Raw genomic sequence first — 24,881 nt, 5'->3', positions numbered from 1 at the left:
TGTCGCTGAATACGTGCTGCAAGTAAGTATGCAATGCATCTTGATCGTGAGGTGTGAAATGTCCTCATTTGCGCAACACTGGATGCAGAAAGTAAAGTCCAGTGAGGGTCATGGATTAAAAAACGTGATCAGTTTGGTAGTTTATTCAATTTATGGCAGGAAATGAATTCATTCACGTGAAAAATAATCGGCTGTATAGAGTCCCGTCTGCAGTCAGACTCACCCCGTTTCCTCCACTTTGGGTCTCGAGTCTTTCCGAGTTATGACGCTCAAGTCCGAGTCAGTTTGAGTCACTGGTGTCGAAGTCAAAGTCACGTCCCAAGTCTTTCCCGATTTTCTCAAGTCGAGCGTAAAGTCATCAAATTTGTGACTTTAGTCAGACTCAAGACAACAGTGCGTCCTGCTATGATGTATGGTTTGGAGACTGTGGCTCTGTCTAAAAGACAGGAGGCTGAGCTGGAGGTGGCGGAGATGAAGATGCTGAGATTTTCATTGGGAGTGACAAGGATGGACAAGATTAGAAATGAGCAGATCAGAGGGACAGTGAAGGTGGAGCAGTTTGGAGATAAAGCCAGAGAGGCCAGGTTGAGATGGTTTGGACATGTGTTGAGGAGGAATAGTGGATATATTGGGGAAAGAATGTTGGAGATGGAGCTGCCGGGTAGAAGGAGAAGAGGTAGACCTCAGAGAAGGTTTATGGATGTAGTGAAGGTGGACATGGAGATGGTTGGTGTGAAAGTAGAGGAGGTAGTGGATAAGGCAAGATGGAGGCAGATGATCCGCTGTGGCGACCCCTAAAGGGAACAGCGGAAAGAAGAAGAAGTCAGACTCAAGTCGAAGTCATGTGACTCGAGCCCACACCTCTTCCACAATGTGCAGCGTTGGAGAAAGGTGCTGTGGGGTTCCTCAGTCTTTTAGCGTAAGGAGTAGCCTGTCAACCCCAGTGGAGGTATTAGGTGTTTGATATTGCACAACATAACAGGCCCATTAGAATACTGTTAATGCTATTACAGTGATTGGGTGATAACATATTAATGTCAGTCCACCAGAAACCTCGGAAATGTCCTGTCACATACTTTCTGCCTGACACACACACACACACACACACACACACACACACACACACACACACACACACACACACACAATTTAGATCTCTCTATTAGCTCGCTGTGAGCATGTGTGTGTGTGCAATGCTGTTTTTTTGAAGCTGCTTATGCTTCAAGGTAGATCTATATTTACACCACAGCCACACTCAAGGGTGCGTATGAGTGTGTGTGCAGTGTGTGTGGTGTGTGTGGAGGGGGGCTCACTGTGGAAATGGAGCCATCCAGGATTAGAGGAAGACAGCTCACTCTTTGGAAGGGAAGAGAAGACGGAGGGATTTGCATAATCAGAAGCGGAAAAGCCGGAAAAGACTCCAGAGTGTGAGTGTGTGTGTGTGTGTGTGTGTGTGTGTGTGTGTGTGTGTGTCACACTGACAGACTCTGACAGAGCGTGCAGGATGAACCCTCATCCAAAGACATGATCTCTCTCTCTCTCTGTCTCTCTGTCTGTATAGTGTGGGGAGCTGAGTGGAGAGAAAACAGAAAGCTGTCAGATTATTATGAGGATGATAAGAGAGACAGAGACAGAGAGAGAGAGAGAGACAGAGAGAGAGAGAGAGAGAGAGAGAGACAGAGAGAGAGAGAGAGACAGAGAGAGAGAGAGAGAGAGAGAGAGAGAGAGAGTGAGAGAGCGAGAGCGCAAACATGCACAAAGGTATAGGGTCTCATCCAGTGACTGCCCACTGGAGTGGATCCACACATTTGTATGCATGTATATGTGTATGATGTGGGTGTATGTGTTTGTACTTGTTTTACTATCCTAATGAGGACCGCACATCCTCACAAGCATAGATATACATACATAGATGCCGCATTGGGTCCAGCCAGACAGGTCAACGTCACCGCCATTTGGGGAGGTCAACATTGCTGCTGGACTGCATTCAGTACCATTACAGAGTGGCAGTTCAAGAAAGATACTATCCAAAATTACACTCTTTCATGAATGTTACACTCAGAAAGTGGGATAGGATTATATATCGGAGGAAACGCAGCAATCCATGCTCATGTCTGTGTGATGTTTATGTAGATATAGCCGTGTTGTTAGTGAAGCACAGAGAACCTGTTGATGTTTTTCCTCTATTATATCATTATATTAAGCCTATTTTATTTAATAGTCTATTCAGGGCATCTTAACTTTATTAGGAGTTAATGATTTGCTTTGTAGCAGCAAATTACAGCGGTCCTTAATCTGTGTAGATATTCTTAATAGATTAACGTTACCACCTTCCAACGTGAGCCTGAGGTCAGCTTCTTATTCTCAAGCTTCTTGTTTGAATTTTCCCGCTCCACCTTAAATGGTGCAGCTCTGGACACTGCGCCATTTAAGGTGGAACTGGAAAACTCGAACAAGAAGCCGGTGAATAGGAAGCCAACTTTAGCTTCATCATCTTGCTGTGTTTTTTTTATGTTGTTTTTTTTCTTCTGTGTATTAAGATTAGAAATTATTCACACATTGATGGATTTGATCATGTTTCTCGTGCTAATCTCGGTTTTTTAGCATCAGGTGCAGACTGAATACGTTCCTGCTGGTCTTTCCATCAGTGCAGCCCAGATTAATCTGCGTCTGAGGATTACAACAAAAGAAATGTGGTGAAAATGGGTTGAGTTATAAGGAAGTTGTGGCCGATTTAATCCGGAGACTCATCGCCGTTCAATACAAGTGAATTTATTCACAAGCGGATTTTGACCTCTTCAACGTGGCGGATGCACAGACGTGTCACATAGAGAACAGACAATGTGGCATCTAGGTATGTACATCTATGCTCACAACGACAGGACAACATGAGATCCTGTGCTAGTGAGGACCTCTTTGGCGGTCCTCACTTGAAGAATGTGCAAACCTTTTGTTTGCCGTTTGGTAAATTGCCGTTTGGTTCCTGAGGTGAAGGCTCTGGTTTGGTGTAGGTATAGTATTACTTGGCTACAGTAAAACAGCAGTCTGTGGAAGTCCTCTGTGTGTGTGTGTGTGTGTGTGTGTGTGTGTGTGTGTGTGTGTGTGCACGTGTGTGCTTGTCACTGACACTCTGGACAGCTGCCAGAGCCATCTTGTCAGCATTAAGACATCTTTTATGCAACACATGTACATTGTGTACCTAAAAGTGTCCTCTGATGAACCAAGGCTGAACGATACTGGCCGAGGAAGGGGTGGAGTCAGATTGTGATAATATCTGTTTTGGTGATTAATATTACGACATTCAAAAGCTAAAAAAAGGAGCCAAAAATAAAACTAATGTAAAAAAAATAATAAATAAAAATATATATATATATGTATATATTCCCTTGTGGTGCTACTCATCACTGTAACAATGGAAGGGGTACATTTAATTAAGGCAATGGATAATATTGATGAACTACTTAATCTAAAACTGGCAGATTTAAACTACCAACAAACAAGCCTGCTTCACGCAATGGACCAAGCACTGTCAGGGGGGGTCTCAGGATACACAACATCAAGATTAGGACCAATCACAGTGAGGGGGAGGTCTCAGAACACTCTATATAGTGATTAGAACCAATCACAGACATCTGCAGAGCAAAGTGTCACGTTTCAGACATCAGACAAAACAGCTTCAGGTCTCGGGAAAACCACTCAGCTCTCGTTTATCAGGCAAAACAAGACGTTTCAAACAAAGAAGAAGACTTCAGGCTAAGCTTAGCTGCCTCAGACGGTGAAGTTCGTGTGACATTTGCAATTGTATCCTTTATTCCTAAATTAATTACAGTTTTAGGCCAAATTAAAGATGACAATACAACAACAACTGCATTCCATTATCTTAAGATTAAGCTAATTTTTGCTTATTTTTTCTGCATGTAAAACAGCCTTTAAGTAAATGAATATTTAAAAAATTTGCAGCTGGGGGCACATAATTAGTCTGTGTCAACCCACTCTCCCCAGTGTGGCTTATCCGCTTACCAGAGTTATTTTTCAAACAGGTACGCTCTGTTAAGCCGGGGTTACACTACCCCACTTTTATCCCGATTTAGCCCTGATTCGCAGTCTGGCAGAATCTGTGCTGGCTGACTCTAACCTGCAAATTTTTGAGTCAGTCAGAGTCGACAGTTGGAGAGAGAATTGAGTCGTGTGTGAGAGACGTAGACTCAAATTTTTGGTGTCAGACCAGCCGGAGTTTATCAAACACATTCGATTTTTATGAACCGACTCTGAGCGTCATCTAGTGTAAACCGGTCAACCGACTCAATCTGGATGGACTCCTCCAACAGCCAATGAAAACTGAGAGCGTGAAAAAAGAAAAACAAAGACAAATGGCAAAGTCTCTCATGTGTGGAGCAAAGCTTTTTAATGAGCTGAGTTTAAGGCACAATAGTTTATGTACATTTAAAACCCTAAAAATACCAAACTGCCCACATTTTAAAATCCTTAATTCACTTAAACATGTTTACCTGCTGCTTCATTACTGTACCAGCGCAAATGGAAGAGAAAACAGCAGCAGTAATGAGTCACTCCAAGTTTGCTTATTTGCATCTCCTAGTAAGAACGCGAGAGGTCGCACATGTTCAGTGAGCTCTGTTCTGCTCAGTAGCAGCTTAAAAGTTGAGTAGTGTGTGATCCCTAATCTTTTAGAGCAGAGGACATTAATAGGCATACTGCCGTCCGAGTCTGGACCCAGATGTTGTCCTATGCGGACCTGGATCTATAACCAATAAACCATGGAGTGAGTGATGCCACACAGGGGGGTGATGAGGCGAGAAACAGCAGTCAGAGAAGAAAGTGAGTCAGAGTGAAGTTATTTCACATGACGTGCTCTAAAAACAGAAAACTGACAATAAATGCTGTTGAAATTTGACTGAATTGTACTTTATTTGATTTGACATTCAGTTTAACTGTATAATATGTTGATATTTCTACTCGGCTACTTCAGTAAACAGTATATGGCACTGAGTCATGATGCAAGTTAGACATTATGATGTTCTGGACCTATGCTTGAGGAAATTTTCTATAAGTGGACCTTACTGAATTTGAATTAAATACCCCTGGTTTAGAATGTGATCCCCAATATTCCAGCTGCCCATAAAAATCTGCAAAAACAAGTCAGACGCATAGTCCTCTTATAATCTGTTAAGACTTTAAAAGTCGAGGCACAGTTGCACAGGCCTACCTTGCAATTAATGAATTTTTTTTATTCAGCTGCATTGTTTAAGTTTTGGGGACCTCTCTGGTGGAAATGTGTAACTTCATGCAACGTGCATAGGAATATTGTAATGAGGGGTGCTCTTCTAGGTTGTGACCCTTCCCCAAGAGGATGAATCTGACGACAGAAAAAGAATTCAAATAGAACTCAGGACACATGTTCAGAGGATGTGAGTGAATTATCTACCACTTTCATCAAATCGTAATCGGTATAATGACAGATTTGATTTTGCATTTGAGGCCTAAACATTGTTTAGGAACCTGTGCGTGCGGTGTTAATACGTAAAGATGTACCACGTGATCCGAAAAACTTCTGACTTGACGCCTCTGACTTTTAAATGATCATTCTAGGCTTTACAAGGCGACTCGCGGCAGCACGAGCTCATCATATTTTTGCCTAATTTTACCTCCTGACTCAGTAAGGACACTTTTTTCGATTACAACATAAATATCTTACATAGTGCAGCTTTAATGCACCACGTTAGGGCCTCATTTGTATATTGCAGCTGTTTGTGATGTAAAGCCAGGGTAACGTTAAGAGTTAATCCAGTAAGTCTTGTGTACTCGACTGTGTGAGAGGTGCAGCGGGCAACTGTGAGCTGTGGAGGAGCGTTTGTGCTCATTTGGGATTCTGCAAATTCATAACCCAAGGTGACTCTGTGTGTGTAAAAGTTTCCTCTGGCTCAGGCTTCGCCACCCAAGTGGAGCTCTGCTCTTCAGGGACGTCCGGAAGAAGACCACCAGCAACGAGCAAAACCACACACACACACACACAAGGTCATAACCACAGAGTCACCACACTGAAACAAACACAATCCTTTTATTAAGGTCTATTTATATATGGCTTATTAAAATGTACAAATGAATACAAACTAACAGAGCTGGACCAAAAGCACTTATTCAGATATGAACTCAGCCATACCTGCTATCTGCCAAGATAACGCAACGTACAAACAGAGCAGGGTCTACACTAGTCTCTTCCTGCTTAGCTGAGTGGATGAGTCAAGCATGTTTCAGTCACGCAGCAGACCCTCCCTCACCTCCCGCTGTCTAGCCCCCTCTGAATTAGTCCACGGACATAAAGGAGCGGCTGGTCTTTTGGGGTCAGCCTTAGCCTCACACGGACACCAGACAGACTGCTGCACTTAAGACTCGGGGGGGTCCAGCCGAGGACCAGCTTGTACTGAAGTGTAATATGGTCCAAACTTCGGCAGCGTCTGACTGTCGGAGGTGCAAGCGTGCAGGACGCACATATAAGTCGAATGACTGAAGTTTCCTATCCGAAATTTTCAGTTCCACCTTAACCTTGCAGCAGTTACATTCAAGTGTCTGTATAGGTGAATGTAAAGTGATGCTGCATTTAACATGGAACTGAAAAATTCGAACCAAAACTGGCAAATAATAAGCCACCTTCTAATTATAATAATATAATAATAGTAATAATGCTTCATTTAAGGTGGAACTGAAAAATTTGAGCCAAAAGCTGGCCAACTTAAGCCAACTTCAAAATTGCACCGTTTTTACCAGGCATGTGGGGCTAGAGTGAGAAAGCCACAATGACAGGTTTATCTAAATGTTATTCACTTTTATTTTCACAATTTTGCACCGCAAGTGTTTCAGATTTACTTTGATGGTTAAAATGTTGTTATCAAAAAGTTCACTTGTACTAAGCGTGTTTTCACCCGCCTCAGCCAATCAGATTCCAGAAGCAGGATTATTTATTTTGTAATTTTTTGACAGGTTGCATCTCTGATTTTAGACTTCCTGTTTAATGATTAATGATGAATGATGATGGTCACCTATCGGTCATAAGAATTAGCCAAAAACATACAAGCCCAGTACAAACTGACAGAAATGTTCTTGCTTACCGTTTGAAACTCTGCAAAGAAAAAAGATAAACAAACCCCCCCACCACACACACACGCGCACATGCCCTGCAGTGAGAGGGAGTGAGTGTGTGTGTGTGTGTGTGTGTGTGTGTGTGTGTGTGTGTCAGTGAGATAGCACTGTGTGTACAGGAAGTGGCGTCTACAGCCAGGAAATGTTTGTTCTGCAAGAGGGAAGGAACCTGGTCACCTCACTGTGTAAACACACACACACACACACACACACACACGCTGAGCTCACTCAGGCATTACTAGAAGACACAAACACACTCTTTTTGCTGAGACTGGACATGCGTCAAAACTCCGACACAAAACCCTCCCACATTTGTATTAACTACATCCAAAATCTCGGACGGCTTATAGCTCAAATGGCAGAATATCAGCCAATCATCTTCCTCAGAGCTGATTCACATCATCCAATCATGCAGCTTTATCCCCATTTCATCCGTCCACAATAATCAGCTCAACTTCTCAAAAACCTTCAAGACTGATGACCCACCGCAGGGGCGGGCGATACAGTAAAGATGTCATATCGCGATTATCATCAAAAACTTGCCACTGAATCCAAACAGGCCTAATGGCTCTCTCCCTGCAATGAAACATGCAGTTGTCCAGTGTTATTTAAGTTCAGACGACCAAAATGTGCTCAGAAAAGCATATTGTTCATCACAATAATAGCGATAAAACACAAGGATATACCAGCACATAGATTTAACTCAGGCTAAGCATCTGCTCTCCGAGGCTAATGAACAGGCTCCTGAAAAACACTACAAAAACACCCTCTTCATCCTAATTAGTGTCACACACTCTGCTCGCTGCTGCGTTTGGATGCACGCCCACATATGCTCACACAAACATTAAGGCCTGAGCGGCATGAAAATATGGATTTTAAAGACCTAAAAATCCAAAAACTGATAATAAAACATGACTTTCTGCCTTTACTTCATCATATTCCTTACATCCTCAGCTCTGTTAACTCTGATACAGACTGTCTGCAGGAACAACACTCCGCATCGCTTCAGCAGGAATGGGCGGGGCTAAACAGCTGTAGGCTGAGTGGGTGGTCATATGCAAATACGACATCACCCATTTAAAACGGGCTGATTTTTGTTGCTTATTTTTTATATATGGACGTCCTGGCAGCTGCCTGGTGTTTTACATAGCAGGGGAGACCACAACCTGACACAGGGCAATATGTAACCAGGCCTGGTTAGGTGCCCAAGCCACTAGAGGGCCCCCACGAGCAATTATGAGAAAATCTAAACAGCTGTTCTGATTCATGGTGGAAACTTTACTAACAGCACTGAAGAAGTAAAAGAACAAATTTATCATTCTGTTATAGCCGATCATAATCCCGACGCTCTCCACGTCTCTCCTAGCAACTATCCAACATGACCTCAGTCAAGCTTTCATGCTCCTGTGCATGTGCTTTGAATTTGAAGCTCCAGATATTCAATGGAGGTGGCTCACTTGCAAAAGCGAGACCTAATACTTCCACCAAGCAGACGAACTGTCATCAAAGGTTAGATATAAATGAAAAAGAAGCATTGTCCCTCCGTGGCAGTACGTTTTAGCCAGGATGCTTGACAGTTTGAGTTTTTTATGTTCAGATTTATTATGCTTCATGCAACGGTTGTTGAGTTTATGTCAACCTGTGCTCTCGTTAATCTGTGTGTAATCTTGCTATTGTTTTGTTGAGACTGAATGAAAACGTCCGGTGACGTCCAACTTGCATGCTGCCTTCGATGTGCAGTACAGGCCTTGTGTAAACTGATGAGACATCCCAAAAAAAATTCACTGACCACCACATAAATGTTGCCATGTAGGGCAACATTTGTCCCCAAAGTAAACAATGAGAAGTTCATTTCCCCCTCATATTCATTTTTTATATTTATATTATATTTATATTATATTTTTTATGGTTTTATGTACATATTCATCAAAAACGTAGTACATATGTCGTGTAAATAAAAGCCACTGTAATTTGTAAACTGTAATCTCTTTTGGTTTGAAAGCAGTTTCAAACAACATAGAATTCAACTGAATTAACTGCAGTGGTGGACAGTAAGTAAGTAAATGTAATTAGTTTCTGTACTCAAGTAGTTTTTTTGTGCATCTGTACTGAACTTTTTTCATTTTGGGCAACTTTTGACTTTCACTCCACTACATTTCAAAGTCAAATATCTTCCTTTTTCCTCCTACATTTTGAGAAATCTGTCGTTCCTTTATCTGTCGTATAAAAACGTAACATGTCAAAATGAAAGAAGCGCAAAGCAAGAGCACTAATCAGGGCACTGCAGTCACTTTATTTAGAGCTGGTTTTGACCTGTTGGTCATACCGACCCAGTGCAGCACGCGGTTCAACGTCAGCGCAGCAGCGTAAAGGTTTGGGAGAGTCTGTTCAACATAAATGATGAACTAACCTAACTTTGTGTAAATAGAGCTCAATATAGAAATATGTCCACATATGCAGTCGAGACTGACGCGGCTTTTTACTGAATTTCTACAAACACCATTTCATTTTATAGTAAATGAGTTTGGGCTGGTTTATGTTTATGAACAGAGGCCTACAGATCAACATAGTAAAGGAGCTCATTTGTGATCCTGAGTTTAAAGCCAGTTTTTATTCAACTTAAACTTGGAACTAAGTTGTCAATAAATCTTAAACTGAAACTTTGCTTGTGTGTAAAAAGTGATTTCAGAGCCACTCGGTTCTCCCTGATGGAAACTGTTACCTTCAGTGTTTTGTGCTTATGATCATTTTAATAGACGTCAGCGTCACTAATTAATGACGTTCTATTAAAAGACTGGTTTACCAAGAGAGACGCTGGAGGACTTTCACCTGAAATGAGTTCATGAAGCCAGTCTGGTTATAAAAATGATAACAGGACCAGATCAGAGCCAGAATTACTCTTTTAGTACTTTTACTGTTGTTACTTAAGTACATTTGAAGCCAAATACTTTAGTACTTTTACTCAAGAAGGGAGGAACTTCTACTTTTACTGGAGTAATATTTTACCTTGGGTGTCTCTATTTTAACTGAACTACATGGTTTGTGTACTTCGTCCACCACTGTTTAATTGTTTTACATTTAACTCGACTTACAGTTTTAACTCCACCTATGACAGAAGCTCCACATTCGCGCTCCACTTTTGGCTGAACTGTTCGTAGACATTAGGAGCAGGAGGTTCATGTTTTCAATTACAGCACAGATGTGAAGTTTGCTTGAATTCAAAAACATGAATCATGCTTTTTAAATTATGTAGCAAAAAATAAAGTGTGTTCGTTTGCGCCTCACTTTCCCCTACATCATCATTTCTCAGCTTGTTTTTAGAATAAAAGTATAACAAAATAAAATTTTGGTGTAGTATGTAAACACTGTTTATATCATCCACTTTCCAGTTCATACAATCCATATAAGGAAACTAAAAAAAAAAATTAAAAAAAAGTACAAAACACAAACAGCAGTTTAGCTCCGCCCACTCAGAGTCTGCTTTTTGAACGGGGCACAATACGAGACAACCAATCAGAACATTTAGATATACTAGTCTTAAAAGCACAGTAACACAGTCTATTTCATTTTAAGCAATAAAGAGAGGCTGAAAAACGGTCATGCAAAAAAAAAAAAAAAGAATTATTAGTTTTGGTGCATAAAACCACAGAAATGTCATAAATGGGCCTTGGGGGAAAAAATGAATTCTCAAAAATTAAGCAGGATATTGGCCTTTTAAAAATCCAGTTAATGCTGGTTTACCGTGATACAGCCTTTATTCACACTGGTCAGGCTCTAATGCTGTGCTTTAAAATGAAACTCTAGAGTACTCACTGGCTGGAGAGGGCGTGCTGTATCCGCTGATGGGCAGGGTGGGCAATGCGGGGGGCGACAGGCTGCCCAGCACATGAGGAAAGAAGTAGGAGAAGTGTGGGACAGGAAAGCTGTTCAGGTGAGGGCTTGGGTTACCCTTACCGGACATGTCCACTGGACCGGTCACTGCTGGACCGGTCACCACAGTAACTCAAACACACCAAGACAGCCAGGGGAGGAGGATTTCAAGGGGCTCCGGCCCCCATCGGAAAACAGTGTGGGAGGGGCCTCAGGTATAGGAGGGTCAGTGGAACGGTCAGTCTCCTTAAAGCATCCAACAGAAAGGAGGAGCAGAATAAAAACGGAGAAATCCCGTCCAACGTCCACAGTCCGAGTAGAACCTGAACAGGTGGGGTCAACAAAGAGCTTCTAGAAGATCCAGCTCCAAAGACTGACCTCAGTGGTCATGCACTCTGCAACCACTTTGCCTCAAAAACAGTGGCCCTACAGAGAGAGAGAGAGAGAGAGAGAGAGAGAGAGAGACAGAGAGCTGTTAATACCAGTTCATACCAGTAAAGCTACATGATTCTGAATCTGAATTTGAGAGAGATACAGAGAGAAAAGATAGAAAGAGAATGAAGAGGAGAAAGAGAGAGAAAAAGAAAAGGAGAGAGACTGAGAATGAGATAGAGATATATACATAGAGAGAAAGAAAGTAAGAAACAAAGAAAGGAAGAAGTAAAAGAAGAAAGGAAGAAAGAAAGGAAGGAAAGAAGAAAGAAAGTAAGATGAGAAAAAGAAAGAAAGAAAGGAATTAAGGAAGGAAAAATGAAGAGAGAAAGATAGAAATAGAGACAAAGAATTGGAGACTGGTAAAGAGAGACACTGAGAAACGACTAAGACAAAGAGAGAGAGAGAGAGAGAGAGATGAATTTATTGATACAGAGGGAAACTTCAAGAGAATGAAAGACAGACTGAGAATGATATAGATAAATATAGACAGATAGCTAGACAGACAGACAGACAGACAGACATACAGATAGATAGATAGATAGATAGATAGATAGATAGATAGATAGATAGATAGATAGATAGATAGATAGATCCCCAAAGAAAACGTATTTTTTCAGATTTACTGTTTTACCATCAACAACATTCCATATAATTCCAGAAGACTGGTGTAGGTTCCCTGGTGGTTCTAGATAGTAAATAAAATGGCTATATTTGTGTTGTCGTCATGGTGACCCCAAACCACTCTGACAGACTTGGCTCACATCTCAATGACCGGACCATGTGGAGAATTTGAAAAATGGGTGGAATTCTCCTTCAGTTACGGTTCGTTCCGATTATGTGAATCAGACCAAAACACAGTGCTGTGGTGTTGGTGTCAAGGCCGCTGTGGATGTAATCGGTTTGGGTGAAAAGCGCCTCGGTTTGGCCTTAATGAACAGCTACCACTGCAACGAAACGCTACAAAAACATCCTCTTCATCCTAATTAGTGCCTCAGAACATCACACACGCTCCCGTCGCCATGGCTGGAGGATAAAAAGAGGAGATATAAAAGTAAAAAAACAAGAAAGGGAAGCTTCTTCAGCTTCTTCAGCCATTAATTACGGAGCTCCCACCGGGCCCCCAATAAAACTCCATTAAAAACAGTAATGCGGCCTGTCTGAGGACTGTTTACTCTTCTTTATGTTCTCTCTCTCTCTCACTTTGTCCGACTCTCTCTCACTCTTTGTCACTCTCTCTTTCACTTTCTCTCACTGTCTGACTCTCAACCTTTCTCGCTCTCTCGCTCTTTCTTGCTCTGTCTCGCTCTTTTTCACCCTCTCTCACTCTTTCTCGCCCTCTCACTTTTTCTTGCTCTCTCTTACTCTTTCTTGCTCTCTCTCTCTCTCTCTCTCTCTCTCTCTCTCTCTCCTTTTCGCTCTCTCACCCTTTCTAACCATAGAAAAAGCTTTGCTCATCAACCAGTGACCATAAAGAATGCGTATCACACTGTAATGTCAATACAGTCCACTGGTCCAACATACAGCACTGTTATATAGAACAGCAGCACAACACAGCTAATAAAAACAACACTGAACTTCATACACAGTCGGTTAGATAGACAGACAGACAGACAGACAGATAAAGAGATAGAAAGACAGACAAAGAGATAGATAGACAGATAATAGATAGACAGGCAGAGAGACAGATAGACAGATATATAGACAGATAGATAAATAGATAGGGAGATAGATAGATAGATAGATACATAGGTAGACAGACAGACAGACAGATAGATAGACAAACCACCAAGTACACCACCATCCCACCGACCAAACTCTCCGAAATACCCCTGATCTCCGCAGCGATGGCCCGCTGACCCGTCCGGCATCTCAGTACAGATGGAGCAACAGCAGCCTTACTCAAGCATGACCACACGCAGACACACCCGGCTTGGCTAAAGGGTGTCGCAATGACAGGGACGTCTTCATGCACGGGTGTTTTTTTCTTTTTCCCTTGACATCCACTTATGATAGATTTCTGCTGATCTGCTTGAACACATTCCATGTATAGTGTTTGTTCTCACTCTACTCAACAATCTGATGAAAATCTCTGTTTACATGCAAATGGAAAGTAATCTGATCCAAAATGCATAGAGAACCACTTAGTGTAGATGTTACCATGACAACCAGCATCACGTGAGGTCCAGTCAGAGTGAGATGAGCAGCAGTGAGCAGTGCTTGTGTTTTTAATCTCTTTAAAATGACGTCAGACTCAAGAAAACGTCCTTCACACGTCCTTATTAAACAAGGCTGAGAGGAAGACGTCGTGTTCTGAGACACACAAGCTGGACGTCCGTCCCACCGCCGTCTTTTAAAGATCAGAGCATAAACTTCGTCTCCTCTGCAGACCAGTTTCTGCTCCGCCGTGTTGAACGGTATAAACTTTCACTATGACGCGACGCACATGCAGAACGGACTTAAAATTTTCGATAGGGAATGTAATCGGATACAGACGTTTACACGGATATTATTCTTCTATTTAACTGATTATTTACAGAATTACTCACCTCGTTCAATCGGATAGAAACTGTATTCCAAATGGCCTTAATTGAACTAGACTGTTCTGACTGAGGTGTTTACATGGACTTATTCTATTCCGATTGAGCTATTAGTTGGATTATTAACGGATTATTAGGCTGCATGGAAATATGGCTACTGTTTATATGCTACAAATAAATGACAGCTGAATTGTGGCGCTGGCTGTAGATAAAAGTCAGTCATATGACATAATTATGCACAAAAAAGATGAAAAAGGCTCTCTGAGCTGAGAAATTCCGAGTTGTGTGCTGCAGTTTCTCAGTAGGCTGAATGGGATTTCTGTCCAACTTAGCAACAATAGCTATGAAAGAACTGATTTGTGGGCCTGAATATGTCAATTGAACTGAATTGCAGAACTAAGGTTAAGAGGTCGGGGTCAGTAACACGCCTGTTTAACAACCATTGGGTAACTGTAAGAACACTGAGCGCCCTGAATCTTTGTCAGCATCTTACACCACTCACTCACACACTCACCCACACACCCACACACACCCACACACACACACGCACACAGGACTCCTGTCAGAAGAGAAGCCCCCTGTGACATTTGTGCCTCTATCAGAAAGGTCAGTCTGTAATTATTCTAAATGCCAGTGAGCATGCACCTGCGGAAACACACAAGCATGTGATATGTGTGCACATGTGCGTGCGTGTGGTGTGCGTGTGGTGTGTGTGTGGTGTGTGTGTTATATATATATATAAATACCTATATGAAATGATAAATTAAATAGATTTCCTACTATTACAGTGTTGAATTACAATGCTCACAGTGTTGTCTTAAAACTTTTACAGCGTTGGATTAAAACTCTTACAGAGTTGGACTGAAATTCTAACAGTGTTGGATTAAAACTCTTAATAGTGCTGGATTAAAACTGCTACAGAGTTGAATTACAATTCTAACAGTGTTGGATCAAAACTCTTAATAGTGCTGGATTAAAACTGCTACAGAGTTGGACTGAAATTCTAACAGTGTTGGATTAAAACTCTTAATAGTGCTGGATTAAAACTGCTACAGAGTTGAATTACAATTCTAACAGTGTTGGATCAAAACTCTTAATAGTGCTGGATTAAAACTGCTACAGAGTTGAATTACAATTCTAACAGTGTTGGATTAAAACTCTTAATAGTGCTGGATTAAAACTGCTACAGAGTTGAATTACAATTCTAACAGTGTTGGATCAAAACTCTTAATAGTGCTGGATTAAAACTGCTACAGAGTTGAATTACAATTCTAACAGTGTTGGATTAAAACTCTTAATAGTGCTGGATTAAAACTGCTACAGAGTTGAATTACAATTCTAACAGTGTTGGATTAAAACTCTTAATAGTGCTGGATTAAAACTGCTACAGAGTTGAATTACAATTCTAACAGTGTTGGATCAAAACTCTTAATAGTGCTGGATTAAAACTGCTACAGAGTTGAATTACAATTCTAACAGTGTTGGATTAAAACTCTTAATAGTGCTGGATTAAAACTGCTACAGAGTTGAATTACAATTCTAACAGTGTTGGATTAAAACTCTTAATAGTGCTGGATTAAAACTGCTACAGAGTTGAATTACAATTCTAACAGTGTTGGATCAAAACTCTTACAGAGTTGGACTGCAATTCTAACAGTGTTGGATCAAAACTCTTAATAGTGTTGGATTAAAACTGCTACAGAGTTGAATTACAATTCTAACAGTGTTGGATTAAAACTCTTAATAGTGCTGGATTAAAACTGCTACAGAGTTGAATTACAATTCTAACAGTGTTGGATCAAAACTCTTAATAGTGCTGGATTAAAACTGCTACAGAGTTGAATTACAATTCTAACAGTGTTGGATTAAAACTCTTGCAGTGTTGAATTACAACTCTCACAGTGGTGGCTTAAAACTTTTACAGTGTTGGATTAAAACTCTTACAGCGTTGAATTACAATTTTAACAATGTTGGATTAAGAATCTTATAGTGCTGGATTAAAACTCTTGCAGTGTGTCATGGTTGGCCCCTCCCATGCCCCTCCCATGAGCCCCATGTGCTCATTTGTTTTGGTTTCAGTCCTGCCCCCTGTTTGGTTACTCCGCCCCTGATTGTATTCACCTGTCCCTCATTGTTCCATGTACTTAAGCCCTGTGTTTGCCCCTTGTGTTTGCCAGTCTTTGTATCATTGTATTGGTCTTTGATTGATGTCTCTGTTTACTGGTTATTCTGGTTTTTGTCATGTCTGTCCCCCGATCTGTCCGCATCGGCTATATGAACCTGGACTGTTTTGACCACGACCCTGGATTTGCACTTAATAAATCTCGCTTATCTCAGCGTGTGCGTCCGCCTCCTCGCTCCCCCTTACAGTGTTGAATTACAATTCTAACAGCATTGGATTAAAACTCTTATAGTGCTGGATTAAAACTCTTGCAGTATTGAATTACAATTCTAACAGTGTTGGATTAAGAATCTTATAGTGCTGGATTAAAACTCTTGCAGTATTGAATTACAATTCTAACAGTGTTGGATTAAGAATCTTATAGTGCTGGATTAAAACTCTTGCAGTGTTGAATTACAATTCTAACAGTGTTGGATTAAGAATCTTATAGTGCTGGATTAAAACTCTTGCAGTATTGAATTACAATTCTAACAGTGTTGGATTAAGAATCTTATAGTGCTGGATTAAAACTCTTGCAGTGTTGAATTACAATTCTAACAGTGTTGGATTAAGAATCTTATAGTGCTGGATTAAAACTCTTGCAGTGTTGAATTACAATTCTAACAGTATTGGATTAAAACTCTTATAGTGCTGGATTAAAACTGTTACAGTGCTAGAATAAAACTGTTACAGTGTTGAATTACAATTTAACAGTGTTGGATTAAAACACTTATAGTGCTGGATTAAAACTGTTAGTGTTAAATTACAATTCTAACTGTGCTGGATTAAAACTCTTATAGTGCTGGAATAAAACTGTTACAGTGTAGAATTACAATTCTAACAGTGTTGGATTAAAACTGTTACAGTGCAGTATTAAAACTGTGCTGGAATAAAACTGTTACAGTGTTGAATTATAATTCTAACAGTGCTGGATTAAAACTGTTACAGTGCTGGATTAAAACTGTTACAGTGTTGGATTACAATTCCAAAAGTGCTGGATTAAACTGTTACAGTGCTTGTGGGGCTGGAATCATTAGAGCCCCCACAATACAATATTATGCTGATATTTGAGCCATGATAGGATTTTACTGTTATTTTACTGTTGTTTTACCTGTGATTTGTACTGTTATAAGATTTGCAATGTTATCAATGGTGCTATGAAACAAATTACAAGATATGACAATTATATATAACATATTATATATATTATCTTATATATATTATATCTTATATATATATTTTTTTCTCCCACTCACAGCAACTTCCAACACTGAAAATTTTGCTGTTTAGAAACAACAGGCTAAAAGGGTCACGTGTCACGAACCTCAGATGACCTTCCCTGGGTGTGTGTATGATTGTATGTGCCTGGCGAGCTGCAGGACCGAATTTCATCATTACGGGGACATTTGGCTACTTTTATCCCTACAACACGCAGCTTTTATTAGAAAAAGGAAAAGAGGCCAAAGTTAAGGTTAAAGTTGGGTGAAGTGGAGCATTAGCATTAGCATTTAGCTACACTCCTCCAGAACCACACAGAAACAACTCACAAATACACACCAATATGTGTGTGTGTGTGTGTGTGCGTGTGTGTGTGTGTGTGTGTGCACAGGGACAGGCCTGTTATTGACACAGCTGGCCGAGAGGAAAAGATTGCTTAATATGAAATATGAAGAAATCAGTGAGCTGAAGGAGGGAGTGGACCAGAAAGAAGAAGAAAAACGATAGGATAGATAGGCGCACACACACATGCACTCCCCCCACCAACTCTCTTCATTTCTTTATCTTTTGCCCTTAAAAAATGATCGATTGTGGACGTACCTGCATAGTCTTATGTAAAAGTTTAAATACCTCCGCTCAAATGTCATCATCTGTTGATTAAGTAAATGACCACATCCAAATTTTATTGCAGAATTGCTGTTTATTAGAGAAAAAAATCTAATAACCGTCAACAATAAAACAGCAAATGTGCCATAATTTTTGCACAGGCCACATTTACGCTCTGCTTATCTACCAACCCCCCCCCCCCCCCCCCCCCCCACCGGCCAAGTTAAATTCAGCTGTTTAGCTGTGACTGTGTATTACGTATTACAATATACAGAAGTGTGTTGTCTGTTGAAGTTGTGTTCACTTATTTTCACTTAACAAGCCCAAACATTTGCACATGACTGTACACGGCCCAGCTCTCTGAGTAGACAGTAGTTTCTCCCGGATTTGGGGGCGGAACCTGTTATTAAGTTTAGTAACACGGCGGGTGTCCCTAGTTCAAGACCGAAACTAGTATGTTGATTCATTATTAGTGTTAATTGAAGATCAATAACACTACATTCCTCATGTTCATTTTTCTGAGGTCCACTTATGTTATTTGTGCGGCTTTATGTAAAATAAACAGCCATAGTTCATCTCTGCATAACGGATTCCAACCTCTCCTCATCCCTTAGAATTAAACTGGCCTTTAAGATTAGTGTATGTAAATGACCTCTGTTGTGATTGGCTGCGCTGTGTTGTATTGTGCCACAATCAAAAAGCAGTGTGGGGTAAAACTCTGCTTATACCTTCAGTGTAAATGCATGGTGTGGCTAAACTGCTGTAGGCTCAATAGGCAACTATAAGTTTCATAGTTTTTTTTATTTTCTGGATTTTGTCACAAAAACAATGAATCGGGTGGTTATGATATTCTACGGTTATGCTACACTAATTTCCATGGATACAATACACTAATTTCCATAGCTACGATACACTACACTAATTTTCATGGATACCATACACTAATTTCCATGGCTACACAACACTCATTTCCATGGCAACAATACACTAATTTCCATGGATACACTACATTAATTTCTATGGCTCCATTACACTAATTTCCATGCTTACCCTATGCTCATTTTCATGACTACACTACCCTCATTTCCATGGATACATTACACCCATTTCCATGGTTACACTACACTCATTTCCACAGTTATTATACACCTATTTCCATGGTTATGCTACTGTAATTATCATGGATACACTATACTCATTTCCATGGATACATTACAGTCATTTCCATGGTTACTCTACACTCCTCAGGACTATACACTACACTAATTTCCATGGTTACATTACACTCATTTCCATGGATACACTACACCCATTTCTATGGATACACTACACTCATTTCCATGGTTACTCTACACTCCTCAGTACTATAAACTACACTCATTTCTATGGTTATGTTACTCTAATTTCCATGGACACACTACACTCATATCCATGGTTACTCTACACTCATTATACATAACTTCAATGTAAATGGCTGTTGCGGCTAAACTGCTGTAGGCTGAATTGGCAGGTATATGTAAATGCATTGGACTTTGTGACATCACAAAAACAATAAATAGAAATTTGCTGTTTTCATCCAACAGTGTTTACAATTAGGGATGCAGAACATTGGAATCAAATCTGTTTTAGCAGATCTTTGCTTAAAATAAAGAAAACAATATATATCATGACTCGACAGATGCTTAGATCTGACGGATATTTCAAACCAATGTTTGATGATGTTTTCGGAAGAGCAGAATAAAGCTAACCCAGGTAGATTTAGTGCTAAATTCTATATTTTATAAATGTTTATGTATCAGCATTGGCAGATGTGTATATACAAGGTCTGGGATATTGACATTAGCCCACAGTTTACATATCCGCACATAATCAGTCCCTAGTTTACTTGCGACACAAAATTATTTCCTTTCTAAAAAGTGATTGTAGTTCAGTTCCATATTACATTGGCCCTTCATTAACTCCTCTCTCTCTCTCACACACACACACACACACACACACACACACACACACACACACACACACACAGACAGACACACACACACACACACACACACACACACACAGGTAGATGTGCGCTGTCTCCCTTTCTGGAAGTAATAAAGATGATGTTTTTAACTTGGGGGGTGGGGGGGGTGGGTGGTTGGGGGGGTGTACTGACCTGTGACATATACAGACGTCCAAGAAGGGCCTTGTGGAGGGGTTTCCAAAGCTCGTCACACTCATGAGCAGAGGCCCCTTTTCTAATGAAAAACACATTTCAGCACCAATCCTACACACACACACACACACACGCACGCACTCTCCACGCACCGTCTTCCAAAGACCAGCTTCAGACATCAGCGTGTCACTCTCTTCAATCGAATCACGTCACTGCAGGGACGTAGCATGCGGGACAGAGTGGACACTACTCAAAACCCAGTTTCTGCCCCATCCACTTCCAAACTTACCTAGAGCCTGTAGGTAAAGCTGTAAACAGTGCAGCTGCACTCATACAGCCAGGCTCACATAATTCAGATGATCAAAATACAATTAGAACATAGACAGAGTGATTTCAATAACTACACTACACTCATTTCCACAGTCACATTTTTAATGGTTACGCCTCACTAATTTCTGTGATTAAGTTCCATTCATTTTCATGCTATACCCATTTCCATGGTTACACTACACTCTTTCCATGGTTGCGCTAGACCCATTTCCATGGTTACGCTACACACAAGCCATGTAACACTACACTAATTTCTATGGATACACTATACACATTTCCATGGTTACACTACACTCACTACCATGGTTACACTACGCTATTTCCATGGCTACACTACACTCCTTTCCACGGTTACGCTACACTCTTTCCATGGTTACGCTACACTCATTTCCATGGTTACGCTACACTCATTTCCATGGTCACGCTACACTCTTTCCATGGTTACGCTACACTCTTTCCATGGTTACGCTACACTCTTTCCATGGTTGCGCTACACTCTTTCCATGGTTACATTACACCCATTTCCATGGTTACGCTACACACAAGTCCATGTAACACTACACTCATTTCCATGGATACACTATACACATTTCCATGGTTATACTACACTCCTTTCCACAGTTACACTACACTCACTACCATGGTTACTCTACGCTATTTCCATGGCTACACTACACTCCTTTCCACGGTTACACTACACTCATTTCCACGGTTACACTACACTCCTTTCCATGGTTACGCTACACTCTTTCCATGGTTACGCTACACTCATTTCCATGGTTACACTACACTCTTTCCATGGTTACATTACACTCATTTCCATGGTTACGCTACACACAAGTCCATGTCCAAATTTAAATAGTTACAAATTTCCAAACTTACACTACACTCAGGTTGACATTAAAAAGTATCCAGCCTAGAGCAGCTCTGTGGTCAGAAACTGACCACTGCTGAAGGGCCAGAAGATCGATAACCCAAACTCTGCATGAGATGAGCTACAATCTCTAACTGTTACAACAGAGGGGTTTCTAATAAAGTGAGTGCAAGTACATACAAATAAATACAGAGCTGTGTCTCTCTCTCTCTCTCTCTCTCTCTCTCTCTCTCTCTCTCTCTCTCTCTCTTTCTCTCTCTCTCTAAAGCGGTCAGTATAAATGTCTCTCTCCCAGGCAGTCAGGATAAATGTCACACGTTTTCTATAAAGCTCACTTTAGCTCCCTGTTTACCGATACGCAGCGGACATGCTGTAAACACTCTGCCTCCAGACTCGATTCAATTACAGGATGCTGATTACCCCTGTGTGTGTGTGTGTGTGTGTGTGTGTGTGTGTGTGTGTGTGTGTGTGTGTGTGTGTGTTACACTACAGCTGCTGTGTTTCGGGATTTCCCTCTCCTGCTTGATCTTTCTGCCCAAAGTTGGTCGTTCAGCCAAAAATCTAAATGACAGTTTCCCCTCAGTATCACAAACATAGCTGATCAGCCAAGTCATGTTTGGGGCTTGAAGTTTGCTTCTATAGTTTTGCACTGGAGCTACAAAGCTAATGTAACTAATGGAAGCACACACCCCTTTAGTTAGCGCTGTGCTAACTGGACACCTAAATCATCACAAACCCCTGAACAGCTCTGAGCTTATTCATAATGCTGTTATGGACATTATTCATATTCATAATGCTGTTATGGACATTATTCATATTCATAATGCTGTTAGGGACATTATTCATATTCATAACACTGTTATGGACATTATTCATATTCACAACTCAGTTATGGACATTATTCATATTCATAACACTGTTATGGACATTATTCATATTCACAACACAGTTATGGACATTATTCATATTCATAATGCTGTTGTGGACATTATTCATATTCATAATGCTGTTGTGGACATTATTCATATTCATAACGCTGTTATGGACATTATTCATAATCCTGTTATGGACATTATTCATATTCATAATGCTGTTATGGACATTATTCATATTCATAACGCTGTTACAGACAATATTTCTATTTAGAAAACTGTTATAGACATTATTTCTATTTATAACACTGTTATGGACATTATTTCTATTGAAACTCTGTTATGGACATTATTTCTATTCAAACTCTTTAATGGACATTATTTATTTTGATAACGCTGTTATGGACATTATTCATATTCATAATGATGTTATTGACATTATTTATATTCACAACTCAGTTATGGACATTATTCATATTCATAACACTTATGGACAATATTTCTATTTAGAAAACTGTTATGGACAATATTTCTATTCATAACACTGTTATAGACATTATTTCTATTTATAACGCTGTTATAGACATTATTTCTATTCAAACTCTGTTATGGACATTATTTCTATTCAAACTTTTATGGACATTATTTATTTTCATAATGCTTTTATAGACATTATTTCTATTTATAACACTGTTATGGACATTATTTCTATTCATAGCCCTGTTATAGACATTATTTCTATTCATAACACTGTTATGGACATTATTTCTATTCATAACATGCGGCAGCACGGCTCGTCTTCAATCTGCCCAAGTTCAGCCACGTCACCCCACTGCTGCGCTCCCTTCACTGGCTTCCTGTAGCTGCCGCATCAGATTTAAAACCCTAATGCTGGCCTACAAAGCCAAAAATGGACCAGCCCCTACCGACTTGATGGCAATGGTGAAATCTCAAACTGTACCACGAGCCCTTTGAGCTTCGAGTACAGCTCGGCTTGACCCGCCATCCTTCAAGGGGCGTGGAAGACAAGCGTCGAGAATGTTCTCTGTACTGGCGGCCAGGTGGTGGAATGAACTCCCACTGGCTGTCCGAACAGCAGAGTCTCCTGCTGTCTTCAGACTGAAGACTCATCTCTTCACACAGCACTTAAATGAGCACTGAATTAAGTATTGTTTGCAATATATTGTGCTGCACTTAGATATTATATTTTATTGTATTGCACTGTGTACGGTCTTTTTCTCTAAGCTATTGGTAACTAGCAAAGATACTTCCTCTAGATAGACAAAGCACTTCTTGTAAGTCGCTCTGGATAAGAGTGTCTGCTAAATGTAATGTAAATGTAAATAACGCTGTTATGGACTTATTTTCTATTTATAACATTATTATCGACATATTTTCTATTCATGACACTGTTATGGACATTATTTCTATTCATAACGCTGTTATGGACATTATTTCTATTCATAACGCTGTTATGGACTTATTTTCTATTTATAACACTATTATGGACATATTTTCTATTCATAACGTTGTTATGGACATTATTTCTATTCATAACGCTGTTATGGACATATTTTCTATTCATAACGTTGTTATGGACATTATTTCTATTATGAATTCTTATTTTGGACATATTTTCTATTTATAACACTCTTATGGACATTATTTCTATTCATAACACTGTTATGGACTTATTTTCTATTTATAACATTTTTATCGACATATTTTCTATTCATGACACTGTTATGGACATTATTTCTATTCATAACGCTGTTATGGACATATTTTCTATTCATAACGTTGTTATGGACATTATTTCTATTAAGAATTCTTATTATGGACATATTTTCTATTTATAACACTGTTATAGACATTATTTCCATTCATAACGCTGTTAGGGACATATGTTCTATTTATAACACTATTACGGACATATTTTCTATTCATGACACTGTTATGGACATTATTTCTATTCATAACGCTGTTATGGACATATTTTCTATTCATAACGTTGTTATGGCCATTATTTCTATTATGAATTCTTATTATGGACATATTTTCTATTTATAACACTCTTATGGACATTATTTCTATTCAAGGACATTGAATGTATAAGGCAAATCAGTTTGCTGTAATGCCCTCAAATGTTTATATTTGTGCTATAGTCACGGTGACGTCTGGTTCCATTCACCACCACTGTAAAGAAATCTGAGTCCATTTCACACCAAACCTCTCTGAATGACTTTGTTTACATCTCAGTGACCTTTGGCTGAGTGAGTGAAAGAGGAGATCATGAACATGAGCAACAGCACACAAACACACAGGTGAGCACACACGCGTAGAACAAAAGACTAAGACAGATCGAAGGTCAAAGAACAAGTCCAGCTACGTGCTCCACGTAGCTCACAATCTCACAGATCAAAATCCAGACTGGGTCACTGACTGGATCTTCAGCAGGACGGTCATCCAAAGCAAACATCCAAATCCACACAACAATGGTTCACTGACCACAGAATCGTGTTAAGCTCAGCAACCAGAGCAGAAGAACTCTTACTGATGATGAATTCTTTATTGAGCTTTGGTAGATTTTACATTTTATTATGCTGTTGTTTAATAAAAGCAGTCAGTGGTCATCTAGTCTGCTGACCTAAGCCTCATCGATAGC

General features: G+C 40.0%; 1 protein-coding gene across 2 annotated transcripts in view; it reads right to left on the bottom strand.

Moving 5' to 3' along the window:
• Positions 1-24,881, bottom strand: part of raraa (retinoic acid receptor, alpha a) — a 172,185-nt gene that overhangs the window by 72,495 nt on the left and 74,809 nt on the right. For both annotated transcript variants that reach the window (XM_037544264.1, XM_037544262.1), the window contains exon 3: positions 10,969-11,451. In XM_037544264.1, coding sequence (XP_037400161.1) covers positions 10,969-11,116 — 148 coding nt within the window. In that variant the 5' untranslated portion in view covers positions 11,117-11,451. The remainder of the gene's footprint in view (positions 1-10,968; positions 11,452-24,881) is intronic.

The sequence above is a fragment of the Pygocentrus nattereri genome, chromosome 13 (assembly GCF_015220715.1).
Source record: "Pygocentrus nattereri isolate fPygNat1 chromosome 13, fPygNat1.pri, whole genome shotgun sequence".
Lineage (NCBI taxonomy): Eukaryota > Metazoa > Chordata > Actinopteri > Characiformes > Serrasalmidae > Pygocentrus > Pygocentrus nattereri.
The sequence above is the reverse complement of the archived record's forward strand: the minus strand, read 5'-3'. Positions and strand labels throughout refer to the sequence as shown.